General features: G+C 38.9%; 1 protein-coding gene across 8 annotated transcripts in view; it reads left to right on the top strand.

The window, feature by feature from the left end:
- The first annotated feature begins 666 nt into the window (after window positions 1-666).
- MYOM1 (myomesin 1) overlaps window positions 667-19949 on the top strand; it is a 148901-nt gene continuing 129618 nt past the window's right edge. The window contains exons 1-6 of one of the 8 annotated variants that reach the window (XM_059139558.1): window positions 667-947; window positions 1422-1528; window positions 1805-1898; window positions 4579-4685; window positions 7562-7728; window positions 17045-17370. In XM_059139558.1, the coding sequence (XP_058995541.1) occupies window positions 17072-17370 (299 nt within the window). In that variant the 5' untranslated portion in view covers window positions 667-947; window positions 1422-1528; window positions 1805-1898; ... (1 more) ...; window positions 7562-7728; window positions 17045-17071. Of the gene's footprint in view, window positions 948-1421; window positions 1529-1804; window positions 1899-4578; window positions 4686-7561; window positions 7729-12673; window positions 12984-13221; window positions 13247-17044; window positions 17371-19949 lie in introns of those variants that run through there. The other 7 variants (XM_059139561.1, XM_059139559.1, XM_059139560.1 and 4 more) reach the window with 7 other exon arrangements.

The following is a 19949-nucleotide window of genomic DNA, read 5'->3' as shown; positions in this document are numbered from 1 at the left end:
TCAAAATGTTGAAAATAGAACTGCCCTATGACCCAGCAATTGCACTATTGGGTATTTACCCTAAAGATACAAATGTAGTGATCCAAAGGGACACATGCACCCGAATGTTTATAGCAGCAATGTCCACAATAGCCAAACTATGGAAAGAACCTAGATGTCCATCAACAGATGAATGGATCAAGAAGATGTGGTATATATACACAATGGAATACTATGCAGCCATCAAAAGAAATGAAATCTTGCCATTTGCAACAACATGGATGGAACTAGAGCGTATCATGCTTAGCAAAATAAGTCAAGCAGAGAAAGACAACTATCATATGATCTCCCTGATATGAGGAAGTGGTGATGCAACATGGAGGCTTAAGTGGGTAGAAGAAGAATAAATGAAACAAGATGGGATTGGGAGGGAGACAAACCATAAGTGACTCTTAATCTCACAAAACAAACTGAGGGTTGCCGGGGGGAGGGGGTTTGGGAGAAGGGGGTGGGATTATGGACATTGGGGAGGGTATGTGCTTTGGTGAGTGCTGTGAAGTGTGTAAACCTGGTGATTCACAGACCTGTACCCCTGGGGATAAAAATATATGTTTATAAAAAATAAAAAAAAATTAAAAAAAAAAAATGAAAGACATCAGACAGAAAAAAAAAAAAAAAAAAGAAAGTGCACTCCACATTCGAACAGAAAAAATAGATCTGTACCAAGTCATGTCCCAGTGAAACTTCAGAACATCAAGAGTAAAAAGAGAACAGTGCAAACCTGAAGACAGAGAAGAGACTGCCTACAACAGAAACAACAGTTGAGCCGCATACTTCGTCCAGCAACAATACATGCTGCAGGAGGGTCACTGATCCCTTCAAAGTGCTGAGAAGCCCCACCTGCTCCTCACACCATGTATGTGTGGAATCCGTGCACAGAACACTGACAGCTCTCTCCAAAGAATTCGGTATGCTGGTCTCTCTAGAATCTTTCAGGTCTAGAGATTGGTCTCCTCTTCTCTTCTAATTCTTGAGGCAGAACATCATCTTAAGGGGTCGCAAAATCGATTTCATAATTGTAGCATATCCTGAATAGGTATTCTGACAACTAATATTTGCAACCTTTGGGACATCTTCCAAAATTCTGGGATGACAGGAACTTCATATTTAACATCCTATTACACTGAAAAACATTAAATCACTTTGGATTGTTCTCTGCTTTTTCATGTGTTTGCTTGCTTTCCAACTAGCTTTAAAAACATACCCTCTATTAGTTTTACACTTGGTAAGTAGAAGTTTTTCAATGTAACTTTTCACAATAATAATCAATTAATGGATTATTTGTTGGGTACTTCCGATAAGTTAGGCACTTGAAGTATCTTCTTAACATTACCTTTCAGTCGTTGCTGTGAAAGATGATGACTGTCACCTCTGTTTTGCAGATGAGGAACTTAAAGCTTAGAGAGATTAGTAACCTGCCCAAGGGGAAGAGAAGAAGCAGGAATCTAATTTGTGTCCTGAACTTTTTGCCTCTATGCTATATTGATTGGTAAATCATGCTAATTATTGATAAAATTGGGGGTGCCAGGGTGTCTCAGTCAATTGAGTGGCTGCCTTCAACTTGGGTCATGATCCCTGTGTCTGGGATCGAGCCCTGCATTGGGCTTCTTCCTCTCCCTCTGCCTGCCACTCTGCCAACTTGTGCTCTCTCTCTATCTCTCTGTCAAATAAATACAATTTAAAAAAATTATAAAAATGATCATATTAATAATTTGGAGTGGGGATATTTGCCCGAAATGTTGACTTTTTTTTTTGTTTTTCCCAGGAAAAGAAACTCTATGGTCTCTTGCACACTTTCCAGCAAGAATTAATGCACTGAAATCAGTGCCTTGGGGCAGTATCTGTTTTGCCAGCCACCTGTAAGTATATTACAACTTTTGATTCTGAGTTCTTCTTTCTCCTGGAGAAAGAAGTTTCTGTTTTGTATGGATTGTCAACATTTAACACTGAATACCTCCTTTTGCATAGATTCTGTTTTCCTTAGATTCTGTTTTGTATAGACTGTCAATATTTAATAATGAATACCTCCTTTTGCATCATCCTGTGGAGTGCTGATTCCATAAGGTATTAGCTCACTGGTCTGACAGCACTACCCAGTAATCCTTGAAAGACCAAAAAACCAGAAGTTAAATTTGAAGGGACTTTTCCAAGATAATTTCTTGCTTCAGGAAGATGAAAGAGGAAGGTGATAAATGATAGATGAAAGAAGAAGATGATAGGAAGGTACATATACTTCCCAAGGGTGCCACCTTCTGTTTTTATTTCCATGACCTTGCACAGTGCCAGTCATGTCATGCGTGTGCAGTGCAACCTAAGTTAAAATGGTAAGCCTTATTCAAGAACTTTGAGGCCAAGGTGTTAGAAAACAATAAAGGAGACTTAGGAAGAGGGTGAGCGATGAAAGTAGTCCGGTATTAAAACGCAAGCAGATGTATGTTATCAGACTTCTGTATGGCCGCTAGGTCCAGAATGAAAATTTTCTTGGTACAGAATGTAGTTGTTGTGGCTGGATTAACCACAGATAGGTTAGAGCTTGTTTGGATATATAAGCCCAATAAAAATTACTGCTCAAGATGGGAGAACAATGAATAAAATCTTGTATGTTAGTCTGTTAATTCTTGTAGTAATTTTGTCTATTTAAACTCTTTTCATATAGAGTGCATTAGATGTTTGTTAAAATAATGTGTATAACAGTTACATGAAATAAATTTCATGTAAGTATACAACAATAACTGTGTGTGTGTGTGTGTGTGTGTGTGTGTGTGTGTGTGTATTAACATTAGCACCCTTGCCTGATGTGATGTGCTTTACATGACTTTAAAACATTACAAATATCACAAGGGAACAAAATTCCAGACCTCTAAAGCAGATAGTATTAGGTTTAAAAACAGAAAAATTGGCCAAGGAATGAAAAATGTTAATAGAAATAGATTGGAAACTGTAGGGTTCAGCATATGACTTCTCAAGTGTAATAAACAATAGTGACAGAAATAGCTATTTATAAAAGGTGGTTGAGAAAGAGAATATTAAAACTGAGAAAAATAAACTTGATTTAAGCCCTCATAGCATAAACAACAATAAATAGCAGGTGAGTTCCAGTCAAGGATAAAGCATAATAAGTTGAATGAAATAGAATTGTGTAAGTGTCTTAATTGGAGAGAAGAGTATTTGTTTTGAAAAATGGTTTAGGGGCTCAAAACCACAATGAGATACCACCTCACACCAGTCAGAATGGCTAAAATTAACAAGTCAGGAAACGACAGATGCTGGCAAGGATGTGGAGAGAGGGGAACCCTCCTACACTTGCTGGGAATGCAAGCTGGTACAGCCACTCTGGAAAACAGCATGGAGGCTCCTCAAAAAGTTGAAAATAGAGCTACCCTATGACCCAGCAATTGCACTACTGGCTATTTACCCTAAAAAATACGAATGTAGTGATCCAAAAGGGCAGGTGCACCCGAATGTTTACAGTAGCAGTGTCCACAATAGCCAAACTATGGAAAGAACCTAGATGTCCATCAACAGATGAATGGATAAAGAAGATATGGTATATATATACAATGGAATACTATGCAGCTATCAAAAGATAGGAAATCTTGCCATTTGCGATGATGTGGATGGAACTAGAGAGTATTATGCTTAGTGAAATAAGTCAATCAGAGAAAGGCAATTATCATATGATCTCCCTGATATGAGGAAGTTGAGAGGCAATGTGGGGGGTTTGGGGGGTAGGAAAAGAATAAATGAAACAAGATGGGATCAGGAAGGAGACAAACCAGAAGAGACTCTTAATCTCACAAAACAAACAGGGTTGCTGGGGGGAGGGGACTAGGGAAAGGGTGGTTGGGTTATGAACATTGGGGAAGGTATGTGCTATGAATTGTGTAAACCTGGTGATTCACAGACCTGTACCCCTGAGGCTAATAATACATTATATGTTAATAAAAAAATAAAAAATTATATTAAAAAATGGTTTAGGGGCATCTGGGTGGCTCAAGTGGTTAAGCATTTGACTCTTGATCTCAGCTCAGGTCTTGATCTTGGGGTCATGAGTTTGAATCCCATACTGGGCTCCCCACTGAGCATGGAGCGTACTTAAAAAAAAGAGTTTAAAATATTATTGGTATATAGTAAACCACACATATTCAAAATGTATAAATATCATTAGTTTTGACAGGTGTACGCTTGTGAAATCTTCACCACACTCAAGCTCTTGAACATATCCATCACCTCCAAACTTTCTTCATGCCCATTTGTAAAGCTTCATTCCTGACTCCACTTCTTACCTTACTCCACATTCAGGCAGTCACTCTCTGCTCCCTGTCACTATAATTTGGGCAAATAAAAGTTTTTGACCAGTGAAAGTATTACTGATTATAAGATTGATGGTTCTACTTTTATAAAAGTCAAAATGTAATGAAAACAAGGAAAGAATTGAAATGGAAATGTTTTATCATAAATATGACAGATAAAAGCTTAATATCCATAGTATTTCAAAAATTTATTAAAAAGGATGTTTTATTTTGACTTGTTTGATAGCAAGAAGAGACACAGGCCAGTCAGCTCAAGAAAAAGGATGCCTATGTTAGGGATATACATGAACTGCATCTAAACTGGAGAACTGCCAGAAAGAGAGGTAGCTTCAGGTATTTGACTCTGGTTTTCCTTTCATGGGCCAAATGCTTGTTCTTGGGTTAGGTCTCTACTTCTTTAAGCACATCTACTTAGTTTTTTCTCTACCAACTATCTTTCTCTGCTAGCCCTAGTTTCTAGTCCCTCATCATTTCAATTTATAGCTCCTCTGACTCTAGTATATACAAGGCAGCTCTTTGTTCAGCCTTTTTCACTTTTGCTCCTCCTGTTAAGTGCATCAACACTCAACATTTCCGAATTCAAATTCTTAAGAGAGGAATGTGATTGTCTTAGCTCACCATTTTGGACCAGGCCATACACAGCAAGTTCTGGCCAGGATATTCATCAGTTACTTCTAGGTCTGAAATGACCCTTCACTGTGGGTCAGAGAGCAGGAATCACATGGTGCAAAACATTAGCATGTACTATAAACAGGACAGGCACTGAGTGCTTACCTGTCCAGTAAAGAGGATAGTCCTTGAGAGCCAGATGGAGGTGGATTCAAATCCCAGCTCCACTATTTATTAGCTATGTGACTTTGGATAACTTGCTTAACCTGTCTGAACCTTAGTTTTCTCATTTATAACTTGGGGATAATAACTGCCTTGTATAATTTTGTGAAAAAATGCATGTAAAGCATGGTATAGTAACACATAGTAGGTCTCAATTAATGGTAGCTATTTTATTTTGTTTATTATTATATTAACAGATTGATAGTGCTCTCAAGAAAAATAATCATCTCCATGGCAAAGGTCAAAAGAGCTCACATATAGACAAAAACCAAATAGTTAGCTGACATTGAAAAAAAATGTCGGTTTTACAACTTTTTAGTGAACTTAAAAATAGCTCTGAGATAGATATATTTCACTTCTGTTAAACTTGCTAATAAATTAAAATTATACATTGCAATATTGCTGTGGCAATAAAGAAAGAGTACATTCATATTTGGTAGATGACATTGTAGATCAACCTCATTATTCCAAATAGCAATGTCATAAAATGTACACTTTAATTCATAGATCCTTTTTGGGGAAGTATTTCCCAAGGAGGTAATTGAAAACAAAAACCTATATTTGTGCAAAATATTTATAGCTCTCTTTTTAATTCAAACACTTTCATCTTTTTAGAATGGAAAGAGACATAAGAGATTATTTTTCCTTTGGGCTGCACATTAGAGTCACTTAGGAGCTTTTAGAAATACTCATGTCCCATGCCCAGAGATTTTGAGGTAATTGTCCTGATATATGGCCTGAGCTTGAGTGCAATTTAGAAACTCCTTAGCTATTCTAATGTGCAGCAAGGAAGGAGAACCACTCTTCCAGTCCCACACATTAGGGAAACTGTGAAAAAGACAGAGCCAGGGAGGTTAAAAAGGACCCTGAAAGGAGCACACATAGATGTAATAAAAGAGCTAGGTTGAAAATGGAGATGTTTGTTTCTAATTCCTAACCTTCTAGTCTTTTTTCTTTTTTTCTTTTTTAGATTTTGTTTATTTAAGAGAGAGAGAGAGAGCATGAGCGGTGGGGCCGGGGCAGAGGGAGAGGGACAAGCAGACTCCCCACTGAGTGGGGAGGCCAGTGCAGGGCTCAGTCTTAGGACTTGGAGATCATGACCTGAGCCAAAGGCGGACACTTAACCAATTGAGCCACCAAGCACCCCTGACTTCTGGTCTTGATGAATAACTGGAAATGCCCATGTGTCCAATATTTAGAGACTAGGTAACAAATTATTATGCAAAAGTACAGTGCATTCATTAATTGTTATTGGCTATCTGTGGACAAGGTAGAACATAGTATGTACACACTGATGAGAACCAGGTGTGATAGTGGTGTATCTATTGCTATCCTCACCAAGAGAGTCCCAGCTGAACTGTTGAGTTCTTCCTTGGGAGGAGAGAAGCATGGTTCTCCCTTCATGCTCTACCTCCTGCCCAAGGTGGCCAAGTTCCCTGAGTGCCCATCTCTGTTATGGGGAGTGGGGTTATTGATGTCCAGTACTGCTGAACTGTGGGCTGTCCATACTGAACAACAGGGAATCAGAAGTTATGTTTTAAAATTGTGACATATACATAACACAAAATTTACCATCTTAACCATTTTTAAGTCACACAGTTCAGTGGCATTAAGTATATTAACATTGTTGTACAGTCATCACCATCATCCATCTCCAGAATTTTTCATCTTCCTCAGTTGAAACTTTCTGTCCATTAAACAGTAGCTCCCCATTTCCCCCACTCCACTGCCCCAGCCTCTGGCAACTACCATTCTACTTTCTGCCTCTATGAATATGACCTAAACACCTTCTATAAATAGAATCACACATGTGTCCTTGGGTTTGTTTTGTTTTCTTTTCTTTTGAGAGAGAGAGAGAGAGAGAGAGAGAGCACATGTGTGTGCATGTGCATGAGAGGAGAAGGCAGAGAGAGAAAGAGAATCTCAAGTAGGCTTCACGCCCAGTGAGGAGCCTGACACAGGGCTCCATCTCATGACCCTGAGATTGTGACTTGAGCCGAAACCAGGAGTTAGACATTTAACCAACTGAGCCACCCAGGTGCCTTCAACACGTGTTCTTTGTGATTGGCTTATTTCGCTGAGCTTAATGCCTTCAAAGATAAGTGTCAATTTTTAAGGATATATATTCTTTGTCTTTCTCTCTACTCCTTTTTTCTTTCTTCCAAAGGTCACTTTCCTTCTGGGTTGAGGTCTCCGCATCCCTCCTATTGGTCCTTGCTTTCCTGCACAAGTGGCTACTATGCCTTTTGCCTCATCTTTTCTAGGCTCCATATTATCTAGTGAGCAGAATTTGGAAAAGCTTGCTCAGTCAGCTTGTACCTGAAATTTGCTAAGTCTGAAGGTTTGTTTTGTTTTTGTATCTTTGTTTCTGTTTTCAGTGTGGACTCGGGAAGAAAGGGAAGGGGACTCTCAGAATATGAAAGAGAGAAGGAAACAAAGAACATAACCAAATTAGTACTTGAAGATACATGCCTGCCTCAGTTGTAAAACTAATTAAGAAGAATTGAAGAAGTTACAGAATTGTATCACAAGTGGATTGTTTTAGGTGTGAGCAAGTATTGCATACTGGTTAAATGTGTGAACTCTGGATTTGGGTTATCTGAATTTGAATCTTCACTCTTTTTCCTCAGTTTTATTGAGATATAATTGACATACAGCAATGTAGAAGTTTAAAGTATACGAAAAGTCCATTAGAAGGTGCCTGGGTGGCTCAGTAGGTTAAGCATCTACCTTCAGCTGAGATTATGATCCCGGGGTTCTGGGGTCTAGTCCTGCATGGGGCTCTCTGCTCAGTGGGGAGCCTGCTTCTCCCTCTCCCTCTGCTGCTGCTTTCTCTCTGTCAAATAAATAAAATCTTTTTTAAAAAGTTCATTGGAGGGGCGCCTGGGTGGCTCAGTGGGTTAAGGCCTCTGCATTCAGCTCAGGTTGTGATCCCAGGGTCCTGGGATTGAGCCCCACATTAGGCTCTCTGCTTAGTGGGAAGCCTGCTTCCTCCTCTCTTCCTATTTGTGATCTCTCTCTCTGTCAAATAAATAAATAAAATCTTTTAAAAAAATTAAAAGTTCATTGGCATGAACTGGGTATTTGAAGTATAGTGGCTTTTCATTGGCTGAGTTATGACAATTTCGAATTGACTGGGCTGTTGCAGGGGGAAGAGAAAAACCTTCCTTCCTCCTGATGAAATAGTAAAGTAGAAGCTAAGGCTTGCAGGGTGCATCTCTTCTGGGGGATCTGCAATTGACCGCAGCTGGAATGGCATGAGAACTCTCCCCCCAACCCCTGTGGCCTTCTGACTCCATTCTAAATGAGGTTTCCTTTTATTAATTTTTCTGTGTTTATTCACATTGTTGTGCAAATATCACCACTATCGATCTTCAGAATTTTTGCATCTTCCCGTATTGAAATTCTACCCATTGAATATTAACTCCTTATTCCCTCTCCCCCCAGCCCCTGGTAACCACCATTCTACTTTCTGTCCCTGTAAATTTGACTACGCTAGGTACCTCATGCAGTATTTGTCCTTTTGTGTCTGATTTCACTTACCATAACATTTTTAAGGCTCACCCATGATGTAGCATGTATCAGGACTTCATTCCTTTTTAATACTGAATAATACCCCATTGTATATGTTCACAGTTCTTGACACTAATTATAAAAAAAAAAGAAAAGAAAAAACCCACACTATTTGGGAGTTAGTATTGACATTGGCTGAGTATCACTCTAGACATCTATTTGTGAGTGGACAGACAGAAAACTAGGTGGATATAAATAATGTTAGAAAATGGGCTTTGGGGGGGGTGCCTGGGTGCCTTAGTCAGTTAAGCAACCAACCTGTGATTTCAGCTTGGGTCATGATCTCATGCATTGTGAGACTGAGCATGCATCAGGCTCTGTGTTCGGCAGGGAGTCTGCTTGAGATTCTCTCCCTCTGCCCCCTACCCATTCTCTTTCTCTCTCTCAAATAAATAATCCTTAAAAAAAAAAAAAAAAAAGGAAGAAGGAAAGAAAGAAAGAGGCCGAGGAAGAAAGAAAAAAAGAAAATAAATGGGCTTTGGGCTTTGGGGTCTTGCTTTCTAATACTAATCTAAAGTTCCCTTGACTGGACGATAGGCACAGGTAGGCTTCTGGGCTTAGAGACTTAGCCACTCCTAGAACCCAATCACCAGCTCCTAAGCAATTCCCCTGCCCTCAGCCAATCAATGGTTAGTTGGCCACCATAACTCTGCTTTTATGTGCTTCCACCTCTAAGTAGTTCTTTAGTCCTGAGGATTTTTTCTGTACCACATTTCCTACTTTTCTTTATTTGACAATTATTTATTCATGCCTGTCTTGTGCCAAGAGCTATGCTAGGTACTGGGAGTACTTAGACAAAAGATTCCTCTCCTGCCCTCCAGTAATTCATAGTACAAGAGACAGAAAAGCAAACACAAGCATTAAATATAGTTTTATAGACTTCTTATCCTAGTGGAATTAAGAAAGTCTTCCAGAAGAGATGGCCTTAGGATAAGAAGGCTTAAAGGAGTGAGAATTAAGGAAGTGAAGTAATGTACATGTGCTGGACAGGGACAGGGAGAGCAGAGAAAACAGCAGGTATGAGGGAACTGGAGTAGATACCTGGAGTTTATGGAGGCACAAGCAATTACCTGTTTTTGGAATTTCACAAGGCAAGAAGGGAAGTGGCAGGGAGTAGAGCTGGAGAACCGTGGAGGGTAAAGTAGCAAATATTACCTTATGTCATGATGCCATGATTATTTTTAAGTAACCACCCACCTTTGTCTACCCAACTGCACAGTGTCTACTTTAGGGACATGAGTTAGTCACTCCTGGACCCTGAGGCATGGCATAGTGCCTGACATAGTAGGTTTTCAGTACATGCTCTTTTTCCATATATTGGTGCATGTTTTGTAATTGTTAACTACTACCAGCAGCTTTAAAAAAAAATCTCTTGATTTCAGTTGGAATTTAGTTTTTGCTTCATTTGCATTGCATTTCTAAAGAAGATTTCTTTGTTTATTCTCTCATATATAGACTAGTGATTTGCTACTATTTCCTCTACTATAAAAGGAAAATTACTAAGTGGCTAATATAATTTATATATTTGTTTTGTTTTGGCTTTTAGGATAAACTACTGTTCGTGAAACTCAGCACTTCACATTTGTAAAAATGTTAATACTCTATTTATTTGTTTTAAATTAAAACAGGTTTTTTTGTTTGTTTGTTTGTTTGTTTGTTTTAGTAATGTCTACATCCAATGTAGTTCTCAAACTTACAACCCTAAGATCAAGAATCTCATGCTCTCTGCCTGAGCCAGCCAGGCACCCCCAAGAATATTAATACTGTTAAAGTTAATTTGAAGAGAGAATGTATCTACTTTATTTTTAAAAAATATTTTATTTCTTTATTTTAGAGAGAGAGAGAGAGAGCATAAGCAATGAGAGAAGAAGGAAAAGGAGAGAATCTCAAGCAGACTCCATACTGAGTGTGGAGCCTGATGTAGGGCTCGATCTTGTGACCTTGAGATCATGATCTGAGCTGAAACCAAGAGTCGGATGCTTAACTGACTGAGCCATCCAGGCGCCCCTGTATCTAATTGAAAATTACTTAAAAAAAAAGATATGATTCTGAAAGCAAGTATTTAATTTCCAGATTTTACAGTTAAATGCTTTTTTGCTTATTTATTTGTTTTTAGGTTTTTTAAAATTATGTTATGTTAGTAACGATACTGTACATCATTAGTGTTCCAAAATTCATTGTTCATGTATAAGGTGATGGGTATTAAGGAGGGCACACATTGCATGGAGCACTGGCTGTTAAACATTATGCGCTAAATGCTTTTTAAAAAAAGCATTTAGCTGGTATTATGATTTATATCACTTATTTTTGTTTTCTTTTCTTCTCTTCTGCTTTGAGAAGATTTGAAACAACTTACCATGTCCTATATAGAAACAGCTCAGTGGGAACCATTACAATGCGTGGTAGATAAAACTCATAAGCACTACCATTCTATATTAGATGTTTAGAGAACAAGTGGATGCTTGGGGAACATGAAGCTTTGAAAACTCTCAAATGGATTCCAAATAGCTAAAACGTCCATATCCACACTCATAGAAGGTATATGTAGATGAAGAAATGCCAAGTTGAATATTACCAGGAAACAGCATCAAACTAAGTGGAGTATATTCTTTTGCACAGTTTGCATAGCTCAGAAGCTGCTGTTTGTTATGAATGGAGACTTCAGTTGTGCTTAAAGGCCATTTCAAAATATCTAGGTTCTTTGTAAATGAAGTGTCACCAAAAAAAGTGCACGGGATTCAGTGTTCAAATATGGACTGAATGAATTGCACTTGTCATTTACTAGCTGTGTGATCTTTGGCAAATGACTTTGCCTTTTGAAGCCTTGATTTCTTTGGCTGTTTAATGACGCTAATAATACCTGGCTTGCAGGGCACCATGAGAATTGAGTGAGGTAAGTAAAAGGTATGTATAAAGTACATATAAAGGTGTGTATGAAGTGCTCATCACAGTGTCTCCATGTTAACTGTAGTTATCAAGTAGACTGTAGTTAACTGTAGTTATAAAGTAGACTGTGATATTGGGTGTGTTCAGTATTTTGACAGATACAAGTGATCTGTATTCAGTTGAGGTAATATTGCTGGAATATCATGTCAGAACATAAGCAACCAGCTCAATATGTATAAACTGAACAATGAGTTTTCAAATTATTTCTGTAATAATAGTTGATGTTCACAGAATATTATGGGGCAGTCACTGGGTTAAGTGCATTATTGCATTTAATCTCTACAGCATTCCCATACTTTCGATATTATTTTGTGGAGAAGGAAAATGAAGTGTAAGAAGGAGAAATAAATTGCTTGAGGTTGGATGGCAACTAAGTGCCATCCATGGCCAGGAATCTAGCTCTGGTCGGTCCAAAATGTAGGCTCTGACCACCAGGTTATACCACCTGTTAATTTGTTACATAGTCTGAAAAGCAAAGAAAGAGAATCTCCTGTTAGACATATTGATCCTACTCTGAACTTAGGAAAGATAAAATGTGTTGCTTCTCAAGGGCTTTAATTAATGAGTAAAGGGATTCAAATACTCAAGCTACAAACTATGACTTTGAAAACTTTCCTGATAATAGAGAAACAGTGACTGTATTGTCGGACCAAAATCACCACCATGTGTAACCCATTTTTTAGCTTGTTTTCTTTTAGTTAGCCTCAAGTTCTTTTTTCACCTTGTGTCTTTTAAATGTACTGTACATGTGTTACGAATAGCACACCCAGAGCCATATCTTGGCATTAAAATTCCATGAAGTCCATTTTGGGAGTCAGATTACTACACCTATTTTTAGTTCTCAACCACAAATTACTTTTTCCATTACACTTGTAAATAGTGATAAAGAGATTGAAACTAGCTCCTACAGCCAAATAAAAATCCTACATTCGGTTTAATCAGGGCAGACCCATTGACTGGCATTAATGTAATTACATTACTGAGGCAGGCAGCTACCTGTGAGTGCCTCTTTCTTTCTCTTGTTAGGACTCCCCTCCCCATTTGCTGCTATATTTGTCCGCCTCCTTGGCCATAAAAGGCTGGCTATGTGGCTCTGACATTCTACTGCCTGACCACATGCATTATTTTTGAACTGGTCCCCCGGGTCCTGCTTTTAGCCCTGCCTCTTCACTTTTTTTGGGGGGGTGGGGGTTTATTCAACCGCTGTGGGTTTTTCATTCTCCTATCCAGCTCCACAGCCACATCAAAGCATTTCCACCACCGCCACTCCTTTGAGCAGGGGTAAGTGTGACACTGAGGTAGAAGAATGCACTTGATATTTGATGTGCTTAACAGCATTGCATGCGTGTGGTTCTATCTTGTGAGTTTAGTGGTTTTTTCAGAAACAGGTCAGAAGAGCAGAGAAATAGCAAAGGGGAGCCCCTGGGAAGGAAGACAAAAGCAGCAGGGTGCCAGTTTTCGCTGGCACAGCTCTCCTCTCACATCCACACTGTTCTTTTTAAGTTAAGCTACTATTCCTGGAACCATAAGGGGATCATGGAACTGTAAGTGTGAGTCCAAGTACTCTTTCCAAGTTATAGTTCTGTTGTTTGGCTGAAATCTGGAATGGATGAGGTGGCAGGATATAATGTGTTTTCTATCTTCCATATGCCTACAATAGTCTCTGATTATAAATCAGACCAAAAGGAGGTAAATTAACTCTGAAGTCCCGAGTTTCTAATTCAGTGATTTTGTTCTGGCAATGCCATGTGGATAGTGTGAGAGTGGATTATGATATTTCTAACTTGGAAATAGTTAAATAATATTTCAGTGGCAACATAGAGACCCACAGAATGTCCTAAAGTTAACATTTTCTGTGAATGACTTTAGTCAGCTTTTGACCTCTAATGCCTATACAAAAGTATCATATCAGGATTACAATAATGGAATTTGTATTTCTTCCAAAATTCCCAAATTGTGTTCAGAAAGGAAATGCAGGTCTTAAAGGTACAGAAGACAACCAAATCATCTTTCTTCCCAACATACTCTAACTGTTATGTGTTGGGGATAATCTTCACTTACTTGATGAAGAAAGAAGAAGGTAGCTGTACCTTCATTCCAGAGGTCAGAGTGGTGACAACCATCTCTGATGGCTTAAAGCCAGGTCCTTGTAATACGTTATGGATGTGTCTGCAATATGAAGTACTATGAAAAATAAATATTTTGGAGAGAATATAGAAATAGAGTAGGAAGTAGCATTGGGGAAAGATATTCAAACATTTTATTTTGTGAAAATGACATCATTTCAAGTCATGTTAGCATATATGAACTTAGTTTATAACATAATGCATAGGAAGGTCATTCATGATTTATTTGGATGTCCTTTAAATAATATTTGCCATGTTATGATGTACTATGTATCATTAAAGAAACTTACCTATTATCTTTATAACTGCTTAGCATACTTCTGTATTAGTATAATATAATCCTTTTGTTTTATCAAAATTTATCTAATAATTATTCATTACATATGGTAATTATTTCTGTATGTTTTAGAACAGAAGAAGCAATCTATTTAAGGGTTGAAGCAAAGTTGCTTGCTAGTAGCTATTTTTTTCCTCTTGGGAAATGCCATGTAGACTGATATCTTCCATGAGCCCCAAGATAAATATTTCTGGAGTGCAGTTTGCTGGATTTTCTTCTCTAGGGAATACATACCGGCTTTTAAAAGAGTTTAAATAAAAAGTAGATTTAAACTTGACAAAAAACATGACAAGTTTAAAAGGAGTCATTCCTTATTTAAAATAATCAAAAAAGAGATTTGGAAAAACTGATTATCCCACAGACAATTTTGCTTATAAAATTTAATATTTAAATTTTAAAATGTAATTTATGTTTATTTACTTGAATGTTTAAATGTAATTTAAATGTTAAAAAGAACATTTCAGAACACCCACAAAAGCATTAAAAATTGGGGGAGGGGCTTTCATAAAACTATTACTGCATCCAGGTAAGTTAGCAATGTGGCTGATGGACTTCTGTATGTGGATACAGTATTCAAGAAGCTCATACAATGTGAAGCCTCGCCTTCCTGTGCTAAGCAAACTTACCTTGGTTGTCAATTAACTATTAGCTCAAGTTCACAATACAAATGGCTACAGTATGACTGACTTTTGTACTTCTTCATGTAAGAAGCCTAGAAGTCTTCATATTCTTTAAGGGAGCAAATAGTTTGTTTTGATGCTATACACTTTTGAAGTGTTTGTGAGATTTGAGAGAGTTCATTATAGGATAATATTTGGCTCTTGAACAACATGGGTTTGAAATGCATGGGTCCGTTTACACACTATTTTCTTTTTATAAATATAGTACAGTACTGTGAGTATATTTTCTTTTTGATTTATTAATATTTTATTTTCTCACTGTATGGGCCCACTTATATGCAATTAAAAAAAATAAATATAGTACAGTACAGTAAACATTTTCTTTTTGATTTATTAATATTTTCTTTTCTCTAGCATACCTTGTAATAATACAGTATAAAGTACATGTAAGGTGCAAAATATGTGTTAATCCACTGTCTATTTTATTAGTAAGGCTTCTATTCAACAGTTGGCAATTGGTAGTGAAATTTGGGTGGAAATCAAAGGTTACTTGTGGATTTTTTACTGTGAGGGTTGGGGTGGGGTTGGCACCTCTAGTCCCTACATTGTTTAAGGGTCAACCATATAAGCAGACTCCAGCGTTCAGTCCTATGGCTTCTCATCTGTTTTTTGGCTTTATGTACCATCTATATATTTGTGACTGTTGAATGTATATGTCCATCCTGGACCTTTACCCTGAGCTCCAAAGTCATGAATCCAACTTACCATCCCACTTGGATGTCTAGCAGGTATCTCAATTACAGAATATTTCAAACCCATCTCCCATTCTTTCATCCCTAACTCTGCTTTTTACACTCCTGCCCATCTCAGTTAATAGCAACTTCGATCTTCCAGTTACTCAGGAGAAAATTCTCAGGACCATCTCTCACCCCTCTTTGTTTCATGGACACAAACCCGCAACCCTGAGATCAGGAGTTGCAAACTCCAACAACTGAGCCAACCAGGTGCCCCCATAACAGCCTTCTTTCTAACTGGTCTCCTGGCTTTCATTCTTTCCCCTCAATAGTCTATCCTTCATACATAAGGAAGAGTAAGTCTCAGCTTGGAACCTTCTGATGGGTTTTTCAGCCCTTTCACAGTGAAAGACAAAAAATCACTACAGTTGCTCATCAGACCCTATACCATTCCCTCACCCCTAACATCTCCTATACATCCACCCTGCACCCTGCTCACTCCTTACAGCTTCACTGCCTAATTGAACTTCACCACCTAGAGTACAACATGCATGCACACACCCTAGTGTCTGCAATGGTCTTCCATCACAGGCACTCTTCTGATATTATTATGCTCAGATGTCACTTTTTTTTTCCCCCAGACGTCACTTTGATGCTCAGAAGCCATCCCTGATGAGGCAGTTTAAAATTGCATCCCCCGTCCCTTTTCTGATTTATTTTTCTCTGTTGCATTTAGCCCATTCTGTTGTATCTTACCTTTTACATATTTTCTCTATTGACCATCACCTGCAATAGAATAAAAAGTTCTATCTAAGGTTATCAGAGCAGGGATTTTGTTTGTTTCATTCATTTCTGTATTTCTTTTTCTTTTTTTTTTTTTAATTTTAAAGATTTTATTTATTTATTTGACAGAGATCACAAGTAGGCAGAGAGGCAGGCAGAGAGAGAGAAGAGGAAGCAGACTCCCTGCTGAGCAGAGAGCCCGATGCGGGGCTTGATCCCAGGACTCTGGGATCATGACCTGAGCCGAAGGCAGAGGCTTTAACCCACTGAGTCACCCAGGTGCCCCTCATTTCTGTATTTCTTGTGCTGGAATGGTACCAGGCTCATAGTCGGTGCTCATAATTATTTCTTGAATGAAAACCACGTTGGCTGTACACAGACTCTCCATCATTACATATTTTCCCAGATGAAGTCCCTATCAGGATGAAATGCCAGAAAAATTGAAATACACATTATGAAAGGTCTGAGGAAAAACACAATAGCTAGGCTAGGGAAACTTTGTAAAGACCTCCTAGATATCAAAACAAAATCCAAAAAACCAAACCCACACAAGTAGGTGGCTCAGTGGTGGTAGGGGGCTTATGTGGGCTATGAAGTAGAAAGTTTGTTAAGTAACCAGTTAAGCTAACCTTCACATCCTTTCCATTTGCTCTTTGGAAAAGATTAGAGTATCTATTTTTACATATTGATTTAGATACCTTGTTTCTTAGTAGTTCACTCAAAAGTTGCTGCTTTCTTGTAGGTCACCTGGTTCCCTCCAGGGCACACCATGTCTCTGCCCTTTTATCAGAGGCTCCACCAGCACTATGACAGCAGCTACCGTAACAGGGACCTTCGCAGCACCATGAGCCAGTACCAGGAGGAGAAGAAAAGTTCTGCCATCTACACCCACGGCTCGACGGCCTACAGCACCCGCTCCTCTGCTGCGCACCGCCAGGAATCCGAGGCCTTCAGCCAGGCGTCCACTGCCTCCTACCTGCAGCAGGCCTCCCGGGCCGCTGAATCCACCCATGCATTCGCAGCCAGTCGGAAGACAGCCTCAGCCTACGATTATGGCTATTCCCATGGGTATGTCAAAAGCAGTTAGCAGTTAGCTTTGAGCAGTTAGCAGTTAGCTCAAAGCCACACTCCGAAAAGCCCTCCTACACCATGTTTTCTTTTCTTTTTGGTCAGGTGGCCCTACATTTAAATCAGGTGTGGAGTGGAGGACCTGAGTAGCTCAGTTGTTAAGCACTTGACTCTTGGTCAAGCAGTCTTCTTGTCCCTCTTCCTCTGCTTCTCCCCTCGCTCCCTCTCTCTTATTCTCTCTCAAATAAATAAATAAAATCTTAAGAAAAATAAGTCAGATATGGAGTGAGGCCATGTATTTGGGAGACCTGGGACTTATGTGTACCTGTTTCACTTTACCTTTTGAGTTTCATAGAGAGCTTCATAATCACACTGGCATGTCTGGCTTTCATTGCCAAGTGTGATAGTGCTAGAAGCAGGGAAGTTTTGCCACAGATTGATTTCAACATTCAGTAGCAGCAGAGCCAGAAAATATCATTTCAACGCTCACAGCGGGTTTCCTGGCCCTCAGAATGTTTCTACTTAGATGGGAAGCCAGTATAGAATTTAAAATTCACAGGTCACAGGCACCCAAACTACAGCAGAGATGCATTCTCCTTTTTCGGTATCTGAGAGCCAATATTAGAATTCCGAGCCACTGTTCAGGCAGGCAGCAGATATTTCCTTTCTTTCTTTCTTTCTTTTTTTTTTTAATAAAGATTTTATTTATTTATTTGACAGACGGAGATCACAAGTAGGCAGAGAGGCAGGCAGAGAGAGAGGGGGAAGCAGGCTCCCCGTTGAGCAGACAGCCCGATGCGGGGCTCAATCCCAGGACCCCGGGACCATGACCATAGTTGAAGGCAGAGGATTTAACCCACTGAGCCACCCAGGCGCCCTAGCAGATATTTTCTTTAGCTAGAGCATTTTACACAACCATGCCCCATCTCAGTCAGCCTAAGAATACCAGGAACACTCCTGTATTCTGATAAAAGTAGATGTATTAACCTATTGCAGTGAGGGAGACAACACAGCAGAGGAAAAGAGAGAGTTACTATATTAGGAGTTTACATGCACGTCTGGTATGCAAAGCAAACCCAGGGTCCTGTTTCTATTGGAAACAGTGAAATTGAGATAAATGAGGACTGTTCTATCCAGAAGCCTTTAATGTGGACCTCAACCCCTGGGTTGGGAACTGAGGTGGCTGCTTTGTGTCAACAGCAACTGGAGTCATCCAGGCAATGTCTCATTCTTGCTGATAAAATTTCAAACAGCAAACTTACTGATCATCTTTGATATTAGAGAAGAAAGTTTCTCAGTGAGTCTGTAGTCTCTTAAAGAAGGTTATCACAACCCTTTTTAGCAGCAGCGTCCCTGGGAGAAACGTTTCCTATGAACTTTGCCATTGACTTCTCTGTCTGTTGTTCCAGCCTGATGAATGCTGGGCAGATGCTTACTTTCTCAGCCCAAGCCAGTTTTTATTTTCTTGGTATCCATAATGAAATGTTTCATGGCGATTAAAAAACACTTGCAAGATTCACGTGATTTTATTAAAAATCTATCTGTAGTCCGCAGAAGGAATTGCTGAACTTGAAAATGTAAACATTTCTGGGATATACAGTAAATAACCACCTGCTGCCTCCATTCCGCCTCTCCAAAGCATCTGGCATAGATTGCATTTTCTTAGTTATCAACATAACATAATTTTAAGTCTTACAAAATTTAAGCCCACAAAATATCTGTTAGGACAACTAGAAAAGGGTTTCTTTCTGGAAGTTAAAGAAGTTATTGAGGGAATAGTGCAGTGGTTTGTATGAATAGAAATGAGGGTAGTTTCTGAAGGCAGAAATTCCTGAATCTGTGTTGGGTTTAAGCAGCACCTGATCTATGGCTGTGGTTTCTTGGGTACTGACAGGGACCTCCTGGGAGCTTGTGCTCTGTTTAACAGAACCAGGGTCTGCTGGGGTTTGCCTGGAATGTCTGATGGCCACATTATGAAATTCCATTTAAAATGGAACAGGATCATTTTGCAATCTCGCTTTCATGGGATATTCACCAGGACTTGGTCTTGGCTGTAAATATGGAAATATTGTCAGTAGAGTGAATTAATTTCTTTTAGCCCTTGCTTTAAATGAACTGCCTTCCAAAGGAAAGTTGGGAGGAATTAACACCATGTGTATGTGACAGCATCATTTTGTTCTGAAGAATGTTCCATAGAACATTAAGAACCCCGTTTAGGAAAGCAGCTGTCTTTTAATAGAGGAGGATTACATTTTAAATATCCATGTTCATGAACTGTCTGTGCTGAGTCTATAGAAGATGTTAATGTAACTGCTTGTGTACTTCCTTCATTTCACCAGGGCTAAAGAATCTATAGCATTTTATGCATTTGTATTTTAAAGAGATTTTTACTTCTTCAACTCTATTGCTAAATTTTATGTTAATTTAATTTAATTATTTTTAAAAAGATTTTATTTGTTTATTTGACACAGAAAGAGACAGTGAGAGAGGGAATATAAGCAGGGAGAGCAGAAGAGGGAGAAGCAGGCCTCCCATGAGCAGAGAGCCTGATGCGGGACTCGATCCTACGATAACTGTGA

This window comes from Mustela lutreola, chromosome 11, assembly GCF_030435805.1.
Source record: "Mustela lutreola isolate mMusLut2 chromosome 11, mMusLut2.pri, whole genome shotgun sequence".
Classification (NCBI taxonomy): domain Eukaryota; kingdom Metazoa; phylum Chordata; class Mammalia; order Carnivora; family Mustelidae; genus Mustela; species Mustela lutreola.
Note: the sequence above shows the minus strand (reverse complement) of the source record. Positions and strands in the feature narration are given on the sequence as shown.